Consider the following 22,682-nt stretch of genomic DNA (forward strand, 5'->3'; position numbering starts at 1 on the left):
CAACTGTCTTAAATGATGCTAGTTGTTAAAAATAAAATTTTTTATTACTATAAGTGAAAAGGAAGCAAATATTTAAGCCTTTAGTTAATTAATGAGAAGTTATTTGAGGTAAGAATACCATATAAATGTTTCAAAATTTATTTCAATTATTAAGTTTCTTTAATTTTATACCGTGAGCTCCAAACTTGAGAATTCAGTACACCAAGTAAATAAAAAAAGAGCCATTGTTTGCTAATATCTGTTTATACCGTAGTAAATTTATCTGTTTAGATTTCATTTTTTTATCCCATTTCTTTTAATAGAAAGCTCTTAGGTATGTGTTTTATATATGTGTGTATAAAAAAATTATAGTTTTGCTTCTGTTTCCTTCACTGCTTCTCAGGTGTGTTAAAGAATATTCTATATACCTTTATATGTATATGAAACATCCAAATATCTCTAACTTAACTCCAAGAAGTAGTCTATGTATTGGTGTGCTCCCTTATAATTTGAAAATAAATCTATAGGGGCTGGCCCCGTGGCCAAATGGTTAAGTTCATGGGCTCTGCTGTGGCCACCCAGGGTTTCACTGGTTCAGATCCTGGGTGTGGACATGGCACTGCTCGTCAGGCCATGTTGAGGCTGCATCCCACATGCCACAACTAGAAGGACCTGCAACTAAGATATACAACTATGTACCAGGGGGGATTTGAGGGGATAAAGCATAAAAAAGAAAAGATTGGCAACAGCTGTTAGCTCAGGTGTCAATCTTTAAAAAATAAAAAAAGAAAACTATAAAAAAAAATTCTTGTTCTTTTTTAAGTCTTATCTGTCAATGAAAATGCAAATTGCCACAATACATCTCCTCCACCTACAGTCTTCCCCTTGTCAGTTGATGGTAATTTCAGCTTCACAAGATGCTGAAAGCCTTAGAGTTGACTCTTCTCTCTCACAACCTAGGAATTTCTCTTCATTCTACCTTGATCTGGGTTCTCTCATCAGCTCCACAACTATCATCACTATGTTTCATTTTGGTTACTATAGTAGCTCCATAACTGGGCTCCAGGTTTACAGCTCTTGTCAATCCCCTTTTACATTCTATTTACAATCCAGCAGGTAGAGTGATCCTTTTAAAAGATGATTCAGATCATCTCACCTCTCCTCAAAACCCTCTAATGATTCTCTGTTTTAGTCAGTTAGAAGCCATAGTCTTTACCAAGCACTAGAGTACTCACCATGGTCTGTATTTTTTGCATGTGTGCACATACAACATGCACACACATACACAGAATTATCCCTTTCTGCTCTCCACTTTTCATTCTACTCCAGCACAGGAGCTTTTTTGCACTTTCTCAAATACCTTAGAGTTGATGCACACTAGGGTGAGCTCTTCCATGAGAATATATTCCAAGCATTTACTACATAGAAATTCTGTAAAAATGGATTCCAGAAAAAATAAATTATTTGTAATCATCAATTAAAGAATGTTATTAAGATAATACTTCTGTTGGTAGTCTATAGGACTTGATTTTAAGGTTATTCTTATTTCTCATATTATGTAAATATTCCCAAATATATTCCTTTCTTTCTGCTTGTAAAAATTTGTATTGATATTTTAATTTCATATAAAAAGAAGGTTAAAAGTATGAGAGAGATATGATATAATCAGGCATATAATATGGTAGCTATATAGTTATGTGTTTTGAAAAGTTGAAATCAGAATTTTCTGAACAGTCAATTTATAAGTAAATATGCAAACAATAAAATGACCTTCAATTCATGTCCTGACTCTAATTATATTTTCTAGGATTAAAATTATAGGTAAATTAATGTTATTGAAAGTACTGTTTATAAACCTTAGGATTCCCTATACATTTTTACTCTGCTTCTTCCTAATTACTTTGGTCGTAATCTTTAGTTTCTCTGTTAAACAAATATGCTGATTAAAAACTTTTATTACATAGGTGGTGCAGAAAATCATTGACATTTCATTTTCCTCATTAAAGTTCATTTCAATCTTTAACGTGTCTTCAGATTTACTTTCTTCCCTCAAATAATGAAAAAAAGTTAAAAGATGCAAAATAAAATTGTGGTACGCCTTGTATTCCCAAGATAAACTGAATGTTACATGGTTTAGTAGAAAGAGATAAAATATCATTAAAAATATTAAATTTATAATTTCATATGTTTTACTATGTTTTGCTATCTCTGAATTTCCAGAAATATTTGACAGTCTTTTAAAAATTCAACTAGGCAAATATGCATTCATACCTTTAATTACTGGGAAAATAAACTATCAAGATTATTTTGTTTAGATATAATTAAAAACCTTAATTTAAAAAGATAATCTGTTTAATTTGCCTCGTGAATAAACAGTATCTAATTTTTTCAAATTTCTTAAGTGTATTATTACTGTAAAAATAGAGCAAAGAATTTATCATTACATTTTCATCTGATAATGTTATTTTTTTCCCATTTCAGATACCATAGAAAATGGCAACTACATTTTATATACATTTTCTGTTTCTGATGTAAGCATTCTCCTTGGGCACATAATTAAATGTATACCTTGTTAGTGTGTGGGTTATGCCTTTATTGTGGATCTTTTGGGAAAAGATGTTTACATTTACCTTCAGATTTCAATGGATATAAATTCAATAAGTTATAAAATTAAATTTTCAAATTAAATAAATTTTTAACTGTTTCCTTAAGTTTTTACATTTAAATGTAATAAATGAGTTATGATGATGAAATTAATGCACAGAAATCTTCAGACTTCTTAAAGTACAATGTCTGGTTTAAGCAACATGCCACAGGAAAGTAATCTCAACATATACAAAAATGTTTTAAGACGTCAGTCACAGAAATACTTGTCATGGATTTTGAATGAGAATGAAAAATCTATGCATAAGGTTAAATTTTGAATAATTAAAAGCAATCCTTTTTGTAAATGTTAGATTTCTTCATATATTCGTTTTTTGTCAAACCTAAGTTCTTCTTCCTCAACAGTAGTGCTAGAATGAGAAGGGACATATATATAAGTTGCATCATGAGTAATTTAGGTTATCTCTGAAAATAAATTTTGTGGCATGTATACAAAAATAATTGAAAAGAGTTACTAATGAGTGCATTTATATATGCTACTTGGATGTGGAGAGCTGGCTGGCAGGCGTGGAGGGAAGATGATTGGTTCTCTTCTTATTTCACACCTGTATTGTTATTTCAGGTTTGTATCTAATGACCTTCTACTTAACATATAATCTTCTATACTTTTTTTCAGAACAAATTAGGTATTATATGCACACATTCATCGTACCAGGAAGGAACCACTTTAGCATTTGAAACTATAAAAATCCTTGGGTTGACAGAGACTGTTACATACGTTTTAGTGGGGGAAGAAAATCAACCAACACAGGCTCACAGCAATTTCACTTATTATCCTTCCAACCAGGTAAATACAATTTTTAAAATATTTTAGCTGTCATACAGTCACACATTTAGCATTATGTAACCATTCAGGCTCTTGGTTTTGTGATTTTTTTTTCCTTCCTGACATAGCTTTCTTTTCTGTCTTTTCTTTTTGCTTCCAATATTCCATTTTAGGTCGTTCCAACTAGTATTTAGAAATCAACATGAAGGGGCCTCCTTGCTACTTCTCCCTCTCTATTTCATTTTATCTTGTAAACGACTTCCATATGCCTAATTTTTTTTATACCATTCTCCTACCCTGAACTCTAACGTACTCACTTGTTGCATACAATAAAGATTCTAAATGTTTTAGCTTCTCATTTAAGACTCTTTGAGATATTAATTTAATCCACTCCTTCAGTCATTCTCCCTGCTCTTCCTTCCATGGACACTCAATGTCCTCAATATATCTTGTACTGTTTTTCTTTAAATTTTCATTTATATTGTCCCCTTCTAGTACAAGACCTTTCTTTTCTTGTAATTTTTGTCTCTTTTAACGGTTGTATAGAGAAGGAAAATAAGTCACAGAATTGGGCTCAAAGATCACCCCTGCAGTCTGTGAATTTAAACATATTAAATTAATCTCATTATCTCAGCTTTCTCATCTGCAAAATGTAATATTTAAATCCTACTGTGGCTTTGGGTAATAAATTAATGTATTTAAAATGTTACACAATAATAACATAAAACATGGAAATGATTCTTACTGGCATTTACTTTTTCACCATTCGTATAATACTAAATTACCAGTGATATCAGCATAAATAAATTCTAAACTGTTTGAGATATAGAACATTTTCTTAGAGTATTTTTTGTCTAACTCCTAAGCCCTCTGGCCCAGAGTTTTGTCTTAGCAACTTTTATAAAAATATGTATTGGTGACTTATTTTGTATTTAGTAAATATACTATAATTTATATATTCCTAGAGCTATAAGAATTAATCCACATAAATTAAATGAAACAGGCTTATTGAGAACTTTATGACTCTAACAAAAATTATCAAGAGGGTATAACACAAAAATCATTTTATTTGGGTTTTGCAATCTCAGTTTATATCTGTGTTTGTTTTTGTGCTTATGTAAAGATTTACACAGTCACTATTAGATACAACTTCTTAATTCTGCTGTGCTTAGACTGATCTTTATACGAATTTTCATTCCTGAATATAGACTTATGAAATTAAGTTGATATCAAAAAATAAGTCATGCTGATGAAACTCTGGGATAATTTTTGCCCATGTTATTCCCAAAGTATATAATCAATGACCAAACATAACTTTGCAATGTTCTAATAATAGGAATAATTATGTTTTAGAATATATATATATAACTATCCTCTCATCTTTTGCATAATGCCATATTATCTCCTCTCTATCTTGTCCCTCGAATATTGTAAGCAGTGGATAAAATTAGGGACAGAATTAAAGAAATAAGCATTCAACTCCTCTGACTCTGGGAGCCTCCAGATCAACCAAAGTGGTCACCTTTTCTCCCTGAGGGAACAAACATTTGTTGCAAATCTCCTCAGATGCTCCAGGCTTTTTCCTGGGTGCTTTACATGTCACATATCATTCAGTCTGTATAGCAACCCCTTTAGTCGGGGTCATTGTCCCCATTTTAAGGGGGACAAATTGATAGACAATTTTCATAAAGACTCATGAGTATTAAACGACGGAACTGAGCATTGAACTCATGTCTGGATTTAAAGATAAATACTTTTCATCAGTACTCTACAATTTCCCCTAGTGGTCCTGTCTTGAGGCCCTAGCCATTTCAGTGGCATGACACGTTTTCTTCTTTCCAGTCTGTTCTTTAAGTATTATATTAAAATATTAATGATTTGATTTGAAAAATTGCTGTGGTTGAGGCATTTTATAAATGTTAAGTATTTTAAAATTATCCAATGGTCATAAATATTCTTTAATATTTTCTTTATTTTCAAAGAGTCTCCTAATTTACAATCTCAATTTTAACCTTGGAAGAAATTTTACCGTTCAATGGGACCAAAGTTTTCCAGAAAATGAAAAGTTTACTTGTTATCCAGATGCAGACATTGCAACTGAAGAAAAGTGTAGACAACGTGGCTGTCTTTGGGAACCGGTAATAAAAATGTTAATTATGATTCATAATACGACTATCACATAAGCATTTCAATGTAAACTTTATATATTATAATTTTAATTCTACAACATAGAAACTAAATTCATCTAGAGAAGCATTTGGAATTTGAAATTAGGACTTCTAATAGACAGTTTGTATTTATCTTAATTAATTCTCCAAAGACATAGCTTAGTAAATGTCAGACTAAATGCATGTGTGAGTTGCTTTCTAGGCACTTTGGATAGTCTAACTTTATTTCATAACACAGTACTCCATTTGTTGCTTTCTATGAGGTGTTGAGTGGGGCTGACTAGTTTAAGTGAACAAGGTATTATGCCAGTAAGGGACAGTCTTTCAAAAGCATTGTCTCAAATTATAAAATTTCTGAAATTGATTGATGGTCCCTGTCTCTTCCTCTAAGAGGTGATAATGTGTGGTCAGTTAATTTGGTCATCTTTTCAACAGAATGATGAAGGCTATTGATGGCAGAAGTTTTAACAGCAAATGATATGGAAAGTGTCCCCTCTTGATATGCTTATTTTTCAAGTTCTGAGCTTTTGGTTACATCATTGAGTTTTGTCAGCAAAAACATTTATTTCACATAACCAGAAAAATAAATGCATGTGTTATACCACTGAGGAGAGTCAAGACATGTCTGCCAGCAACTTCCCAGAAATGTCTGTGCTTATATGAGGAAGTACATAGAATGTGTGCTACCAGAGAAATTTCTCCCTTCCTGTCCATTGCTTGATAAAGCAGCATGATCTTTACCATTAGGAATGTTTATGGAAGAATAGAAGAAAAGAATTGAGGAGGAGAAAAGATCTTGAAATCAATAAAAGACAAATAGTGAAGTATATTTCCATGCCTACAATATCTTCTCTTTAAATTGCAGCTCTGCATTCAAATCCATGACCATGCCCCATTGCATTCAGTGCATGTTCACTTACTTCCGTTATCAAAATGAATCTAAAGGATGGGTACTAAAGCGAAAATAACTTCTAACAAGAAAATGTGAAAAATTTACTTTTCCCAGAACTGCTAGTATTTTAACACCTTACAGAATGTGAGGTCAAGTAAATGAAGCTTTACCAATGAATGCCAGGCATAAAGAAATCCATTAAATATGATGATTTAGGGTACAGATAAACTTCCTTATACTTCTTTAGATGATACTGTTTATTCATTGATTCATTTGATAAATACTTGTTGAAATCTACTGTGTTCTAGGCACTGTTTTAGGTGAACAAGAGAAGCAAAACTTTCTTCCCTAATAGAGCTTATATTCTAGTGTGGGAAAACAAACAAATAAGAATAAAATTATGTGTTATGTTAGATAAGTACTATGGGGAAAAATAACACAGGAAAGGAGAAAGGGGAAAGAATGCCAGCAGTGTAATTTTAATGACTGGACAGGGAAGATTTCTTTGAGAAGATGACATTTGTTAAAAGAAAAAAAAAAGAGAGATAAAAGAAAGAAAGGAGGAGCATAATATTCCAGAAAGAAGAAACATCAGCCTGAAGTACTTTGAAGTAAGAATGTACCTGGTATAGTTCGCAGACAACAAGGAGGCCATTGTGTCTGAAACAGAATGAGTGAAGGAAAGAGCAGCAGGAGACGATATTATAGACATATGGAAGCAAATAATATAGCTCAATCACTTAGGCCATTTTTAGGATTATGATCTTTACTCTGAGATAGAATGCTCCTGGAGACTTTTGAACAGATAAATGAGAAGATTAAACTTCCATCTTAATGGGACCGTATGGCTTCCGTGTTGAGAATGGACTGTTAGAGGATGAAGGCAGGGAGACCAGGAAAGAGGCTGTTGCAATAATCAGGGTAAAATATCACTGATAGAACTAGAATCAAAATGTATTTGTAATAAATTACTGACTTCTGCGTGTATTTTTAAGATAAAGCCAAAAAGGTTTGTTCTTTGATTGGTTGTGGAATATGAAAGAAGCAAAGAATAAAAAATGTCTTCAAGTTTTTGGTTCGAATAACTGGGAAAAAGAGAAAGTTGATGTTCACATAGATTGGGAAAACTGTGGAGGAGCAGGCATGGAGGGAAAGAGTTACGTATAGGCAAATGAAGGTTTAGATGTCCAACACAAATCCAAGTGCAAATTGCCAACTGTGAGATGTATTTAAACTAATGAAATTGAGAATTTTATATCACAGATAAGTTATAAAATTCAGAGTCAGCATATACACAGTGATGGGATAAAGCCATGTGATGGTATGACATCATCAAGAGAATGAGCTTGGAGAGAAAGGGAAAAGTTCAAAAAGTAACCCAGAGTCATTCCAACATTTAGAATCAGGGATTTGATGAGGAACCTGAGAAGACACTGAGAAATAATTAGCTTGAAAACAAAGAAAATGCTGGTTCCTGGAAGCCTAGGGAGCAAGGCATTTCAAGACGGAGAAAATTACACTTATAAATCAGTAAGATAAGAAGTGAAAACTAACATTTGGACTTGGCAGCATGGTGGTCTATGGTAACTTTTACGAGAGAAATATTGATGAAGTGCTGGGAGTAAAAGCCTGGTTAGAGTGAGAGTGAAAATTCAAGTGAGAATGAAGGGACAATTGGAGATAGAGTATGGTGAAATTTTTATGTTTTGTTCTAAAGAAAGAACAAAAAGTGGGGCAGTAGTTGGAGAAATTAGTGAGGTGACAGTTTCTTTTGTTTCAGATGAGAGAAATAAAATTGGCTTATGCCATTGAGTGTAATCTATAATGAGTGTAATATTAGAGATTCAGGAGAGAATATTGAGAATTGTAAGAGAAACATCTTAATAGGACAAGACACGTAGAGCTGAGGGCACAAATGAACTGGTTCACCTTAGATAGAAGCACAGGCAGTACATATCTTGTAACAGGAGGTGAAGTGGCAGGTGAGTAGAGGTGGTGTTTTCTTCTGATTTTTGTTCTGTTGATTTTGTTTTCACATTGAAATAATAAGGAAGACCATTAGGGGATAATGAGAATAGGGAAGGATTTGCTGGTGGTTGGAGAAGAAAAAAAAAATACCATCCAGTGGTGTGTGATAGTGAATGAACTAGGAAAATGTAATATGATTGCACCATTAGGATCCACTCTAACCTTCTTGACTATAGAAAGGGAGAGCTGTCTGCATGATTGGGTATGTTTCTCAAGCCATAATTGTAGGCATTGAGAATGTAGATGGTAGATTTTTTTCCAGGATTATTGTTTTGCAACTGAGAACATGAATGCAAGCAAGGGGCATAGGGATTGAGATTATATGAAATGGTGTGATTTAGAAAAAAAAAAAAAATGTTTGTTAAGAAAGGAAGTGAAGGCATAAAGGGGTGAGAGACAAGTAATGGTTGGGTTGTGTGGTTGCTCTGGTGTGGTCACTCAGTGCATGAATGCTTAATTTGCCTAATCTGATTGGAAACCAAACACTGAAGAAAAAAATGATGCTTTCTCAATGCTTAATATAGCAAAGAATTGTTGACACTTCCTAAATTCCTGATAATGCAGAAAAAGAATTATCTAGAATTTCTTAGTACCTCTGTGATTCTTCAAAATCATCCCTGTATTTACCTAATTTCACATTGCTACTTAAAGCTGACATCAGATCACATGAACTCTGAGGTTCCTGTTGCTCTAATGTCATCTGAAAACCTCAGATTTAAAAATCTCAGAAGTGATACTCCAAGTGGTAACTTCTCTACTTCTAAAACATATAGATGTGTGGAGGACAGGTTTGAGTATTGAAAAAACAAATTACTCAAAGATATATTTTAAATTTAATCAATTAGATCCTGCTTGGGTAAACCAAGTTTTAAAAAAAATTATCTGTTGAATATTAAGCCTATAGGTCTTTACACTGTTTCTGTAAATTAAGTAGCAAGATTATTTTCATCCTAACTACAAGAATAGGAATGCTGATGACCTATCAATAAGAAAGACAAATGAGAACACTTACAGAATGATAAAGGGGAAGTGATACTGGGTAGAAAGATAGCTATGAGGTAGACATATACAGACTTTGCAATTTTCTAAAGTCAGTTGTATTCCTGGTTCTATTGGTACTCAATTTCTTGCATTTGGAGTGAGCACTGTAGTAGTCCTATCTGTTAAGGATTGCTTGAACCTAAGAGTATACGAGACCTAAAATCTGATTTGGTTAAACAAAAGAGGATTTATTTTTCTCTTACAAAAAGGAATCCCAGGTCTAATGTGCTGGCCTCTCAATGTCATCAATGCTCTATATTTATCATTTGTTTTTCATCTTCAAGGTTGCGTTACACCTTCTGCCATTATATTTTCGTTCCATACCTGGAAGGTGGAAAGGCAAAGGATATCCTAATTTAACCACCTTCCACTCTTTTCTTTTAAGAACGTTTTGGGGTCATATACAACTTCCTCAAAAGAGATTGAGAAATGTAGACAGGCACACTGCTTCTTCTAACAATATAAGAAAGGTGGGAGACTGGATTGTGGTAACTAGCCCTCAATGCCACAGTTTATCATTCTTTTTCTTAGCTCCTAGCTTCCACTCCTATATAAACCAATTAGCTCTGATCTTTGGCCACAGTTCCTATTTCAAATACTGGTCAGGATATAACTGAGCAGTATAAGGACCAGTCATGAAATAAGGAATAATATAGTTTCATTGTAAGTGAAAGAAAAGAATAAGTACATGCCCTTCTGATGGTTTATGTAAAGCCACTTTACACACAAAAGGCAATAGTCAATATGAAGAGTAAGAACAAGCATGGGATCAAAATTTTTCAGTATACTTAATTTTTGCAAAGGTAACACAATCATTCTATTTTCTGAATTGAAAAGCTATGCCACTTGATCCTTCTGCTCTACTGGTCAACCTTTAGAGTCAGAATATAAGTATTCTTGGTAACATTTTAGAACATGGTATCTGAGGTTGCGTAATAGATGTTTTGTATTGTGATTGCAATTTTATTTTAGTATTAAGCAGTAAAATTTGTAAATCATACAACATGTGATTAAACATGCCTACCTTATCTTTTTTAAGAGTCAAATATTGCAATGCTTCCAATTTCTGGCACTGACTATCCATTGTGTTTTTAGAGTTCTTTTGGATCCAGAGCACCTGACTGTTACTTTCCTAGAGAAGACAACCCTTATTTAGTCAGTTCAATTCAGTATTCGTCAATGGGTGTAACAGCTGACCTCCAGCTGAATACTGCAAAAGCTCAAATAAACCTACCTTCTGAACCCGTCTCAACTCTTCGTGTGGAGGTGAAATATCACAAAAATGATATGCTGCAGTTTAAGGTATGTTTAATACAAACAATTTCAATGCATGACTTATCTCTCATGACAGGAGATTTTCAATAGAATAGGTGCTTGATTTTTAATATAGTATTAAGGATTATTAATTGGATTGAAGTCATTTTGATTTTATAAAAATAAAGGTTTTGTTTCCTACACAGCTCATAGCTAGGTGCACAATAAATAAAGCTTCTGATTTTTGCTAACTGGGAATAATTAAACATATAGTGGCGATTTAAAAAAATAATTTAAATTCTTGCCAAAAAGCTAAGTCACCTAGAATTGAACTATGCTGGTAGTTCCATGAAAATAAACAAAACAGAAAAAAATAAAACAAGATGCTTACTATTTCCATTATTTTAAGTAGTAATCTGAATTTTATGACCAATGCAATAAGACATATAAGAGAAACAATTTCTTTCAACAGGACACACACAGCAATTTTTTTAACTTAGGAGCTCAAAGGAATCCATTAAGAAAACTATTAGAAATTAAAAGAAAGCTCAGCAAAATGAATGGATATAAAATAATATCTCCAAAAATTAGTTTACTGTATACTGTCATTCACTCTATAGAAGCTGGCAAATTCCATTAGATAAATCAAATGAGGAAAATCATCAGATAAACAATTAAAATATAAAAAAGCATAGGGGTAAGTTGACTGTCTATAGGGGAAAAATGCTATTAAAAACGTGTCGATAGATATTAAGTGTTAAAGTCCTAAATAAGACTAATTTTTTAAAGTTAACTCATTTTAGATTAATTGATGCTTTTAAAGTATTTACATAGAAATCTCAATGGAATATTTTTTGAGATTTAATAAAATAACCATTACTTTCATGTGGAAAAATAAATATATGACAATGGCAATAGTTAAAACTTAAGAAAAACAGAGGAAGAGATAAAATTTACAAAATTCAAACAGTATCAAACTGCAGTTAGAATTACCTGAAAGTTTATTGAAAAAGAATGGCATGAAAGATGTATATGTGTGTATATATATATATATATATAATATATAGAGAGATATAAAAAATACATATGTGTATATATAAAATAAATCAAATAAATGTAGGCCCAGAAAAAAAATTAGGTACATATTTATCTTGTATCTGGCTAGTAAAAGACTTTCAAACCACACATACAAAGGCATAAATCTTGTCAATAAAAATTTATATATGTTGTTACTTAAAAATTAAATGTTTCATCCTTTTTTATGGTTGAGTAGTATTCCATTGTGTATCTATACCATGTCTTCTTTATCAAATCATCAGTGGATGGGCACTTAGGTTGCTTCCATGTCCTGCCTATTGTATATAATGCTGCAATGAACTTAGGGGTGCATGGGAATTTTGGAATTGCTGATTTCAAGTTCTTTGGATAGATACTCAGTAGTGGGATGGCTGGAAAATCATCCCATTCACAACAACATGGATGGACCTTGAGGGTATTACGTTAAGTAAAATAAGCCAGATAGCGAAAGACAATCTCTGTATGACTCCACTCATATGTGGAAGTTAAACATGTAGACAAAGTGAACAGACTAGTGGTTACAAGTGGAAAGGCAGGGGGTGGGGGGTGGGCACAAAGGGTGAAGTGGTGCACCTACAACATGACTGACAAACAATAATGTACAACTTAAATTTTACAATGTTGTAAACTATCATAATCTCAATAAAAAGTTAAAAAATTTAATGTTTCAATGTCAACAAACACTATAATCAATTAGAAGGCAAACAAAAATGGATAAATATCTGACATATGTATGACAAACAGCAAGCAATTTCAACTCATATGATCACGAAAAATATTGACCTCATAAGCAGACATTTAACAGAATAAGAAATAAAAATATTAAAATACACTCATTAAAAATCAAAGGAACAAGAGGCAAATTCAAAGTGGGAAACCTAAATGTTGGCTAATGATGTAGAAAAAGGTTCATCCTCATTAGCAAGGAAATAACTGACAATTTTTGAAAAAAAGCACTTTTAGCAGTATAAGTAGTACATAGTAGTATAAAGTAGTATAAGAGTACACTTTTTGGTGAGAATATTAATTAGTACACTTCTTCTGGAAAACAGTTTACTAATAGATATCAACGACACTGCAAATGTTAGTACACTCTGACCTAATACTATCTCTTCTAAGATATGTATTGAGGAAATAGAGAGATGAATAAATATGAATTAGCACTAACATTCATTGTCAGATCATACATTTGACAAAAAATATTGAAACAACTTCTATGTCTAATGTGAAGTGGTAAATAACTTTGTATATCCACATAAGAGTATATTTAGCGCTAAAAGTTTTCTTTTTGAAGATTTCTCATTGTATGTCAAAATGAATTACAAAGCATTGAAAAAAGAGAAAGTGTAATACATACTTTGATCCACATACATATATATATATGTATGTATATGGAATTCTATATAGACATATGGGCCATGGATGCAGAATTAGGAATTATATAAACAAGAATTCTAAATATTCTTGTTTGAATCATTATTTAAATTATTTAATGATATTCATATGAAACTTCAGCACTAAGAGCAAAATACATCTATTCTGATTATTTCTCTGCAATAGATTTATGATGCCCAAAATAAAAGATATGAAGTTCCAGTACCATTAAACATTCCAGATACGCCAACAAGTACTTATGAAAATAGACTTTATGATGTTGAAATCAAGGAAAATCCTTTTGGGATTCAGATTCGACGGAGAAGCACAGGAACAGTCATGTAAGTGACTGAATTGTTTGATATGGAATATATTTTGATTTTAGCTTAGGAAAGGAAAAGTAAGATGATTATTTTCACGGCCTTTGCTTTGCTAAAGTATCATCACACTAAAATGGTTTTAGTTGTATTAAATGACTTGGCCTATTTTAACATTCTTAAACTAAACAATAGCACACCTATGGGACTATCGTTAAGTGTTGGCCTAAAATTTCATTTACACTTTGGATGTGATTAATTTCATTGTTAAATGTCAGATTGTCTTCTAATCAAGTTGAGAACCAACACCAAGATTCCTCTTGAAAAGCATGACGAGTGTTGGCAAAATAAGTAATTGGAAATGTCTTATGTAAATATTTTATTAGAACTGATGAAATTGGAGTTTGTTAGTCCTGGAATTTAATCTAATTAATACTATCTCTACCAGTAATTGATGAAAGGAAATTAAGATCTAGATATATTTTTATGTTGTGATGAATAAATTTAGAGTAAAAAATTATTATCTTTATTTTAGGAAAAAACCCTACAAAGTATAGTATATTAAAAAAATACTTTTGTGTGATTTAAGTTTGCCATGAAATCTTTTAGAAGATATTGTCAGGATGGATACAAATAACGAAGAAAAATATGTCTGTATTGTTTTAAAAATTTTGTTGTTATGATAATGTTTTTGTTCCAAAGGATAAGAAATTAAATCATTTCGTACAGAATTCCTGGTGTAAAGGCATTCTTTATGGTTACTTGGGAAGCATTATTCTTTAGTAAATACTTTTCCAAAATTGTTAATATAAAAATTTGAATATGTCCCCAATTTTTCATAATGCTTATATTTCCTTTCCCTGCCAACTTATTTATTTTCCTCCTCCTTTATATTCTTGCAAATGACTAGAAAAACAGTACATTCTCTGTAACACATTTCTTCTGGATTTCTTCATAAACACTGATTTTTATAAATATAAAATAAAAGAAGGAAATGATTGGGAGTATAAGGGAAGGTTTGGAATTAAAACATCCATGTACTTGTATAGTTTGTTTTAATATTGATTTCTTTTTATTCTATGTGTAGAAAAAATTTACTGTGATTATCTCGATGGAATGGAAAAATGGAAGACTTTCAATTCCTAGAACATATATTACTTCTAGCTCATATATTATGTATAACTTTATATTAATTTTATTTTAAAAAAACAATATATGACTAAAGGTAAATATATAAAATCACATTACGATTAATAGGATTATGTATTAGTAATGCTGAATATGTGAAACTTTTTTAGATATTCCTTAACCTAACCAAAGGAAAAGTGTATTTGAATAATTATTTCCATCTGGGTACAATAAGGTATATAGAGAAAAATGTTATTGCTTTTCAGATTACCTAAGAAAGAATTGCCATTATATCACAAATAATGTGATGTCACTTTGTATATGTTTACACAAATAGAATTTTTTTCTTTTGTTTTCAGTTGGGATTCTCAACTACCTGGGTTTGCTTTTAATGACCAGTTCATTCAAATATCTACTCGCCTGCCTTCAGAATACATATATGGTTTTGGGGAAGTGGAACACACAGCATTTAAGCGAGATCTGAACTGGCATACTTGGGGAATGTTCACAAGAGACCAACCCCCTGGGGTAGGTACCAATGTTTGAATACCTCATGAGGCAGCTTAAACCATGATTAGGATCCCAAGCCACTTCTTTGTAGGCCTGTACCTCAGTATTGAAGTAATGGCAAAGGGGCTAGAGATCCCCAGAGCTGCTATGGTGATTTTTCTGAAAAACAAATAAAGTCACCATAAATCACAGGTGAAAGTAGAGGATTGGATGGATCACATCCTAGACTACAGTGAGAAGTGAGGTTGTGACCCAAACCCTTACTCTCTCAATAGCAGAGAAAGAAGATTCAGATTCAATATTCCTTGCCAAATCCATGTTTACTCTTAGCTTTAGAAAATAACTGTCTAGGATTCACCTTAAAATTCTTTTCTACTTCTTAGGCAGTGATTTGATGCTAACTTTTTTCCTTTATAACACCCAGCTGCAGTTGTAGATTTTTATGAGGCCATACTGCTCTTTAGAAAATGTTTTTAAATGCTCATGTCACCTTTCCCAAAGTTTTGTCTTATTAATGAAATACATTTCGTGAATACTTAATGTACTACACAACTAATATTAACTATAATTATTCTAAACATATCATGAAAAAATACATTTTAATAAAAATACTAGCTCATTTCCATTTTCCACGTGTGATGTGTACTTAAAGTTATATTCAGTATGAGATCATAAATGTGTATACTATTGAAACCGTTTTTTATTGTTAGGTGCTCTAACAACATTTATTTGCATCACAATGGTTCAAACAGGTTATGAAAGCTGTTTTTCATTTATACCAACTTAGAAAACTATGTTTTATCAAAATTTACTTTTTGAAAACCCTTCAACATTAGTATTGGCAGTATTAGTTTAATACAATCTTAATTTTCAATATATAAATTTTCTTTCATATGCTAATCAATTACTGAGGTTCAGTGTGGGTCAAAGATGTCAATTTGATTAGGAATCATCAGCTTATAAGTTTTGTGACCTAGGGATCATTGGCTTATATGTCATTTCATGACCCTAAGTATAGATTTTCTATTCTGAAAAATGAAAAGGTCTAGCTGAAAATGAAATGAAATACTTTATAAATATAAACTATTCTATAAATGATATTATCATTTAAAACGTTATTATAAAATTTTATATAAACTTAGATATTATCATATTAATTACTTAAGGAATTTGGGTACTTTGAACACTTTAATCATTTCTAGGACAGTATTGAAAAAGAAGTGACAACTTATAAATAAATTAAGACATATAACCTGTGGAAAGAAACCCAAGTAGTCTAACACCCATGGTTTTTACATCAGTTAATGTGGTGGTATTTGTGGATGTTACACCTTTGTCTATTCATTTTCATGATCTGAAGCAGCAACAGTTCAAATAATAAAGAAATTATTTTCTAAGGGAAATGCATTTATTTTAATTTGAGCACAGTTTGTGTGTACAAAGAAGGGACATTTAAATTCCTAGGCTCAATCTTATAATGAATTTAAATATTACATTGACAAAACTCACATGCTATTATTTTTTAAAAATCTATTCTGTTTCTCTTTCTATTTTAGTATAAACTTAATTCCTATGGGTTTCATCCCTATTACATGGCTCTGGAAGATGAAAGCAATGCTCATGGAGTTTTCTTACTTAACAGCAATGGAATGGGTAAAACAATCACTTGTTGAATTTCTCATATTTAATGTGCCTCATTGATAAAATGATCTACATAGATAAAAATGTAATTATATTTTGGCTTTCCAGATGTTACATTTCAGCCAACTCCTGCTCTAACCTACCGCATAATTGGAGGAATTTTGGACTTTTATATGTTTTTGGGCCCACATCCAGAGGTTGCAACAAAGCAATATCATGAAGTATGATTACATATTTTTTAAACAAAACATAAATTTTTCTTTATAATATAAAGTAATTCTCCTAGTTCACAAATAATGTTTTTTTCAAAGGTAATTGGCCAACCAGTCATGCCACCTTATTGGTCTTTGGGATTCCAATTATGTCGTTATGGGTACAGAAACACTTCACAGGTTCAGCAAGTATATGAAGAGATGGTGGCTGCTAGGATCCCCTATGTATGTATACCAATTTTTAAGACAATGTTAAATATGTCATATATAAAAGCAGGATGAAATAATTAAACACTTGCATACTTTAAAATTGTTTTAAGCATTTGGCAATAATCAATGCTTAGTTTTTTAGTAGCACAAGTTCTATGAACCTGATTTGTGTTGAACTTGCTTTTCTCTCATAAACTTTGGGTCACATAGGTAGTCAGACACATTTCCCATGCTTTCCTTAGGTGAGAGTAAGAGTCCACAGGAACTTGTTTCATCAACTGATGTGACAGATTACAGAGAAGCAATTGGAGGTGAAACGGTGATTTTTGCCCTGGAATGGATGATAGTTGTAGTGTTAGAATATAGAATTAAAGGGCTTGCAGAATCTCCTCTTCCTTCAATGTTATGGAAACTAGATATTCCTAGGTGTCCAGAAATAATCAGTCTCTGTGATTTTATATTTTAGCAAGATTAAGGAATCCCAGAGATCCTCCTGGTATATAGTCTTGGTATATAAGAACTCATTTTAAAAAGAATGAGAAGGACCTCATTGTAAGGCATTGGTATATATAATAGAATCCGATATATGGTTCCTGAATAAATTATTATGGGGAAATTAATTACATAGATTGATCATATTGAACTACGCAAGTGGAATTTTTTTATAAAAAGGGAGATTTTCCATTATTAAGTCCACTATATCAGCCATATTTTTATAGCACCTAGAAGAAAAACTTGAGCTAATGTCTATTAACAGAAAATAATTAACAAATTTGTTATTTAGGCCTAAATTAAATATTTCATAATAAAATCAAACATTTATTAACTTAACCATGCTTATCAATACTTATTTGTAAGCAATATTTTGCTTATTTAAGCTTGGGCTATTATTCCAAAAGTGACATCGTTGAAAAATAAAAGAATAATACAATAATGGATGTATTTACTAACAATTCTTTCTTATCCTTTAGTAAAATTAGAATTATTTTAAATTATCCCATATTTGCTTGATGCTTCCAGAAATAGAGCAACACTTATTTCTGTATACACTGTACAAAATTCCAAATTGCCATTTAAAATAATTTCATAGCTTCATAAATCCTTGACTCCTGTATCTTCTTGTTTCCTTTCAAAATTATATAAAAGAAGATATTGGTTTGAAAGAATGTTTACTTCTAAATTAAAATTGCTAACCAACCGTTATCAAAACATAACATTTATATGAACTTGTTCTTAGAATATTTTGCATCTTTACAGCATTCTATTTTTATTCCTTGAACTTTGCATTACTTAGTTAATTCTCTTTAGGATCAAGCAAATAGGCATTGTAACTTTCATATTGCTGTTATTTTCCTAAGTATGATAGAATGTGATGTACTCACTCTTGTGATTCTTTCTTCTTACACTACTACAATTCTCATATCTTTCAGGATGTTCAGTACACAGACATTAATTACATGGAAAGGCAACTAGACTTTACAATTGGTGAAGCATTCTCTGACCTTCCTCAGTTTGTTGACAGAATAAGACAGGAAGGAATGAGATACATTATTATTCTGGTCAGTATTTATATTTTATATTTTATCTGAGTCTTATTATCTTGATTTTATTAAGATATCTCTCCTAGAATGAGGGCAGGGGGAAGGTGTTTCAAAATATTCCTTCAAAATAGGAAGTATATAACTTTGGTTTCTACTCCCAAATCTAAAACTGTTTTTGATACTTCACTTTATTTACATGCAATGCCACCAGGCTACCTTTAGACTTAGGTCTGTCTTTAGAGATCTGTGACTGAAGCTAGGTGTCAAAGACAAGCTGTTTCCTAGTAATTACCCAAGCTACAACTGGCCTCAGTTTATAGAAGCTATCACAAAGTGACAAGGGATTTTCTATTCCTATACGATTCTCAGATTGTTCACTGAGACTGCTTCTTATGCTTGTCGTGTTTAAAAATTTGCCTTCAAGTTAGTGATTCAGTGGGGAAGGTATTTTATCAATATCTTACAGGAAGCTAGCTTGGCAGCCAGAAATCCCACTGGAGCAATAAAAACAAAACAAAAAACATTAGTAATCTTGCTTGAAATCATAGCTAATACATTTTCAAAAATTCTTAAAGTTTCCTTCTAAGGAATTTGGAAGACAATCTAGCTGGAACACTAAAATTTATACCATCGGTCCATTTGTCAGTTCATGTGAGAGTACAATATAATGATAATGTAATAATAGAAAATTGTAATGTGTCATAACAGCTACCCAAGTGGCTATAGTTTTATTCCACGCTTACCTGATTTGTATTTCATTTTAATTTTAGGATCCAGCAATTTCAGGAAATGAAACACAGCCTTACCCTGCATTTGAAAGAGGACAGGAGAAAGATGTCTTTGTCAAATGGCCTAACACCGATGAGATTTGTTGGGCAAAGGTACTGAATTGATATCTAAAAATAAAATCAGTGTAAAAATATTATTTAAACTTTCTACTTAAGTGAAAACTTGCTAAAAACACCTTCAGGGGGGATATATATTATACAGAAATGCAATAATTTGATAGCTAATAAATAAAATAATATATACCTTTTGAGTTCAATCCACCTTGTTAGAAACAGAAAAAGAATTCATACACGTCATATGTACAATACGAATTGTTTCATCTTTAAATTGTCTTTGATTGTATTTCTTGGTACTTCTTGTCTGTTACCATTAAAGTACCATTAATAAGATGTCAGTTCATTATTCTATACGGCAAGAATCATTTAAGTGTTTGTTTTTCTCTTGAAAACATCTCCTTAATAAGAAGCAATGTCTTTAAGGGCTATACTTATATTCCTGACTTGAACACAGAATATAATTCATGGTATTTCATTTAAGCCACAATATTTAGACCTGGGTATGTAAATATGTGGTAGAAAATATCTGATTTGGCTTACTCATGAAGGAATAAAGAAAAAATATCCATAATTCATAACTGGATTGAAAACAATAACAAAATTCCATAATGGGAGACATAATTAAGTGCAATGTGGGATCCTTTTTGGATCTTGGATTGAAAATAGGATATTAATGATAAGAGTGGCGAAATACAAACATGGCCTGTAAATTAGTTAATAGTACTGTATTAGCATTAATTTATTCATTTTGATAATTATTTAGTGGTTATAAATATTTTAACATTAGGGGAAACAAAATGAAGAGTATAGAAAAACTCCAGGTATAACTTTTGTGGCTTTTCTGTAAGTCTGAAAATATTACAAAATAAAAAGATAAAAGTAAAGTAGAAAAAATCCTATGATAAACTTAGCAAAACATCATAATATTTTAAGAAACATGCAAATATATAATATGGCATATTGGTCATAGAAAAGGACTTTTTTCTTCCTACTTTCTTCTCGTTCTATATTTCTATTCATTTTCTCAGATTTCTACCTTCTGTTCCGTTCCTTTTTACCACTACCTATCAACAACTAATCCCTTGTAGGTAACTAGTCCTTTGGGGATTATTTACATTTTTATATGGGACTTCATAATTTCTACAACATAGATTCAAATTCCCAGAGCTTCTGCATGATTGAATTTGGGCTCTGTTTTGGGGTAAAGGAAAACATTGGTAGGCAAGGAGGCAGAGGCAGGGGTGGGAGTGTAAGGGGAAAAGGAGAGGGGGGAACACCTCCTGGGAAAACCAAGATGATATTTGCCATAGCATGTCATCATCCAACTCAGATCTTCAATTACTGTCAAATAAAAATATGCTGATTGTTCTTAGATTTTAATCCTGGAGTAATTGTAGAAATCGTTTTTATATACCACATTTAAATTTAAATTTGGTAAAGTTAAATTTAATATATGCTTTTCATATTATTTCTTAACCAGATCTTTTGGTTTATGCATCTTTCAAAATCACTACTTATCATGGATATTATCATTCTTTTTGTAATTTGTCATGTTAAAGAGGAGATTAATATGGAAAATGGGAATAGTTTGCAAATGATACATAAACTCAAACCCAACCTGAAAAAAATAACTGAAGGATACTAATCTGGGGATCTTGAGTCTATAATATGCCTCCAAAATTCTATTATAATTTATTTTCAACACAGTCATATCATACTGAAATTATTTTAAGCTGTTTTCCAATTTCTTCTCTCTTTGTAGGTTTGGCCAGACTTGCCTAATATAACAATAGATGAAAGTCTAACAGAAGATGAAGCTGTTAATGTAAGTTTTATATTGATTAACTATATAGCTAAAAGAAATTCAGTACTTGGATTTAATGATCACTTTGACTAATAATTCAATTTGAATGCTTTCCTTAAAAAAGTAGATGGCTTATTTTCTAGTTCTCTATATCAGACAATATTTAAATCAAATTTATTTATTTTTTCCTAAATACCGACATGTCAGTCACTACTATGCAATCTTACACTTTATCTTGTTTAATCCAAGCCATATTTTTTTAATTTTATTTTATTGTAGTAAGAAGATTTAACATGATATCTACCCTCTTAAATTTTTAAGTTTATAATGAAGTATTCTTGACCCTAGGGACAATGTTGTACAGCAGATTACTAGAATTTACTCATCTTGCGTAATTGAGAGTTTATGCCTATTGCGTAGTAACTCCCTATTACCCTCAAGCCCCAGCCCTTGGCAACCACCATTTCACTCTCATTCTATGAATTTGACTACTTTAAATACCTCATGTAAATGAACTCATGCAGTATTTATCTTTCTGTGGCTGGCTTATTTCACTCAGCATAATATTCTCAAAATTCATCCATGTTGCTACGTATTGCAGGATTTCCTTCTTTTATAAAACTGAATAGTATTCCATTGTATGTATATACCACATTTTCTTTTCTTTTTCTTTTTATTCTTTTTTTCTTTTATTTCCCTCAAAGCTAAAGCTGGCCATAAACTTCATCTGGGGCAATTTTTATTTCTTTTTTAAATATTTTATTTAATTTTATTTTTTTTAATTTTTATTTTTTTCGGATGTACATCGTATTTCAAATTCTGGATACATTACATCATGTTCACCACCCAAACACTAATTATATATACCACAATTTCTTTATCAATTCATCCATCAATGGACATTTATGTTGTTTCAAATCTTCACTCTTGTGCATGGTTCAGTGATAAACATGGGAGTTCAGATATCTCTTTGAGATCCTGATTTTAAGTCTTTTTGCATAAATGCTCCCAAATAGGATTACTGGATCATATGGTAGTTCTACTTTTAATTTTTTGAGGAATCTCCATACTATATTCTTTAACGGCTGCACCAGTTTTCATTCCCACCAACAGTGTACAAGGATTCCAATTTCTTCACATCCTTACAGACACTTACGGTTTTTGTATAATAACCCAAAGTGAAGTGATATTGCATTGTGTTTTGACTTTCATTTCCCTGTTGATAAATGTA

The 22,682-nt window shown here is 31.5% G+C and overlaps 1 protein-coding gene across 1 annotated transcript in view; it reads left to right on the forward strand.

Annotated features, from left to right (window-relative positions):
• Positions 1-22,682, forward strand: part of SI (sucrase-isomaltase) — an 87,493-nt gene that overhangs the window by 40,222 nt on the left and 24,589 nt on the right. Inside the window, exons 23-34 of the mRNA XM_070509554.1 lie at positions 2,461-2,510; positions 3,260-3,430; positions 5,392-5,547; positions 10,634-10,840; positions 13,430-13,584; positions 15,048-15,216; positions 16,755-16,851; positions 16,948-17,060; positions 17,151-17,276; positions 18,692-18,820; positions 19,573-19,683; positions 21,410-21,472. Of these exons, the coding sequence (XP_070365655.1) occupies positions 2,461-2,510; positions 3,260-3,430; positions 5,392-5,547; positions 10,634-10,840; positions 13,430-13,584; positions 15,048-15,216; positions 16,755-16,851; positions 16,948-17,060; positions 17,151-17,276; positions 18,692-18,820; positions 19,573-19,683; positions 21,410-21,472 (1,547 nt within the window). The remainder of the gene's footprint in view (positions 1-2,460; positions 2,511-3,259; positions 3,431-5,391; positions 5,548-10,633; positions 10,841-13,429; positions 13,585-15,047; positions 15,217-16,754; positions 16,852-16,947; positions 17,061-17,150; positions 17,277-18,691; positions 18,821-19,572; positions 19,684-21,409; positions 21,473-22,682) is intronic.

The sequence above is a fragment of the Equus asinus genome, chromosome 5 (assembly GCF_041296235.1).
Source record: "Equus asinus isolate D_3611 breed Donkey chromosome 5, EquAss-T2T_v2, whole genome shotgun sequence".
NCBI lineage: Eukaryota > Metazoa > Chordata > Mammalia > Perissodactyla > Equidae > Equus > Equus asinus.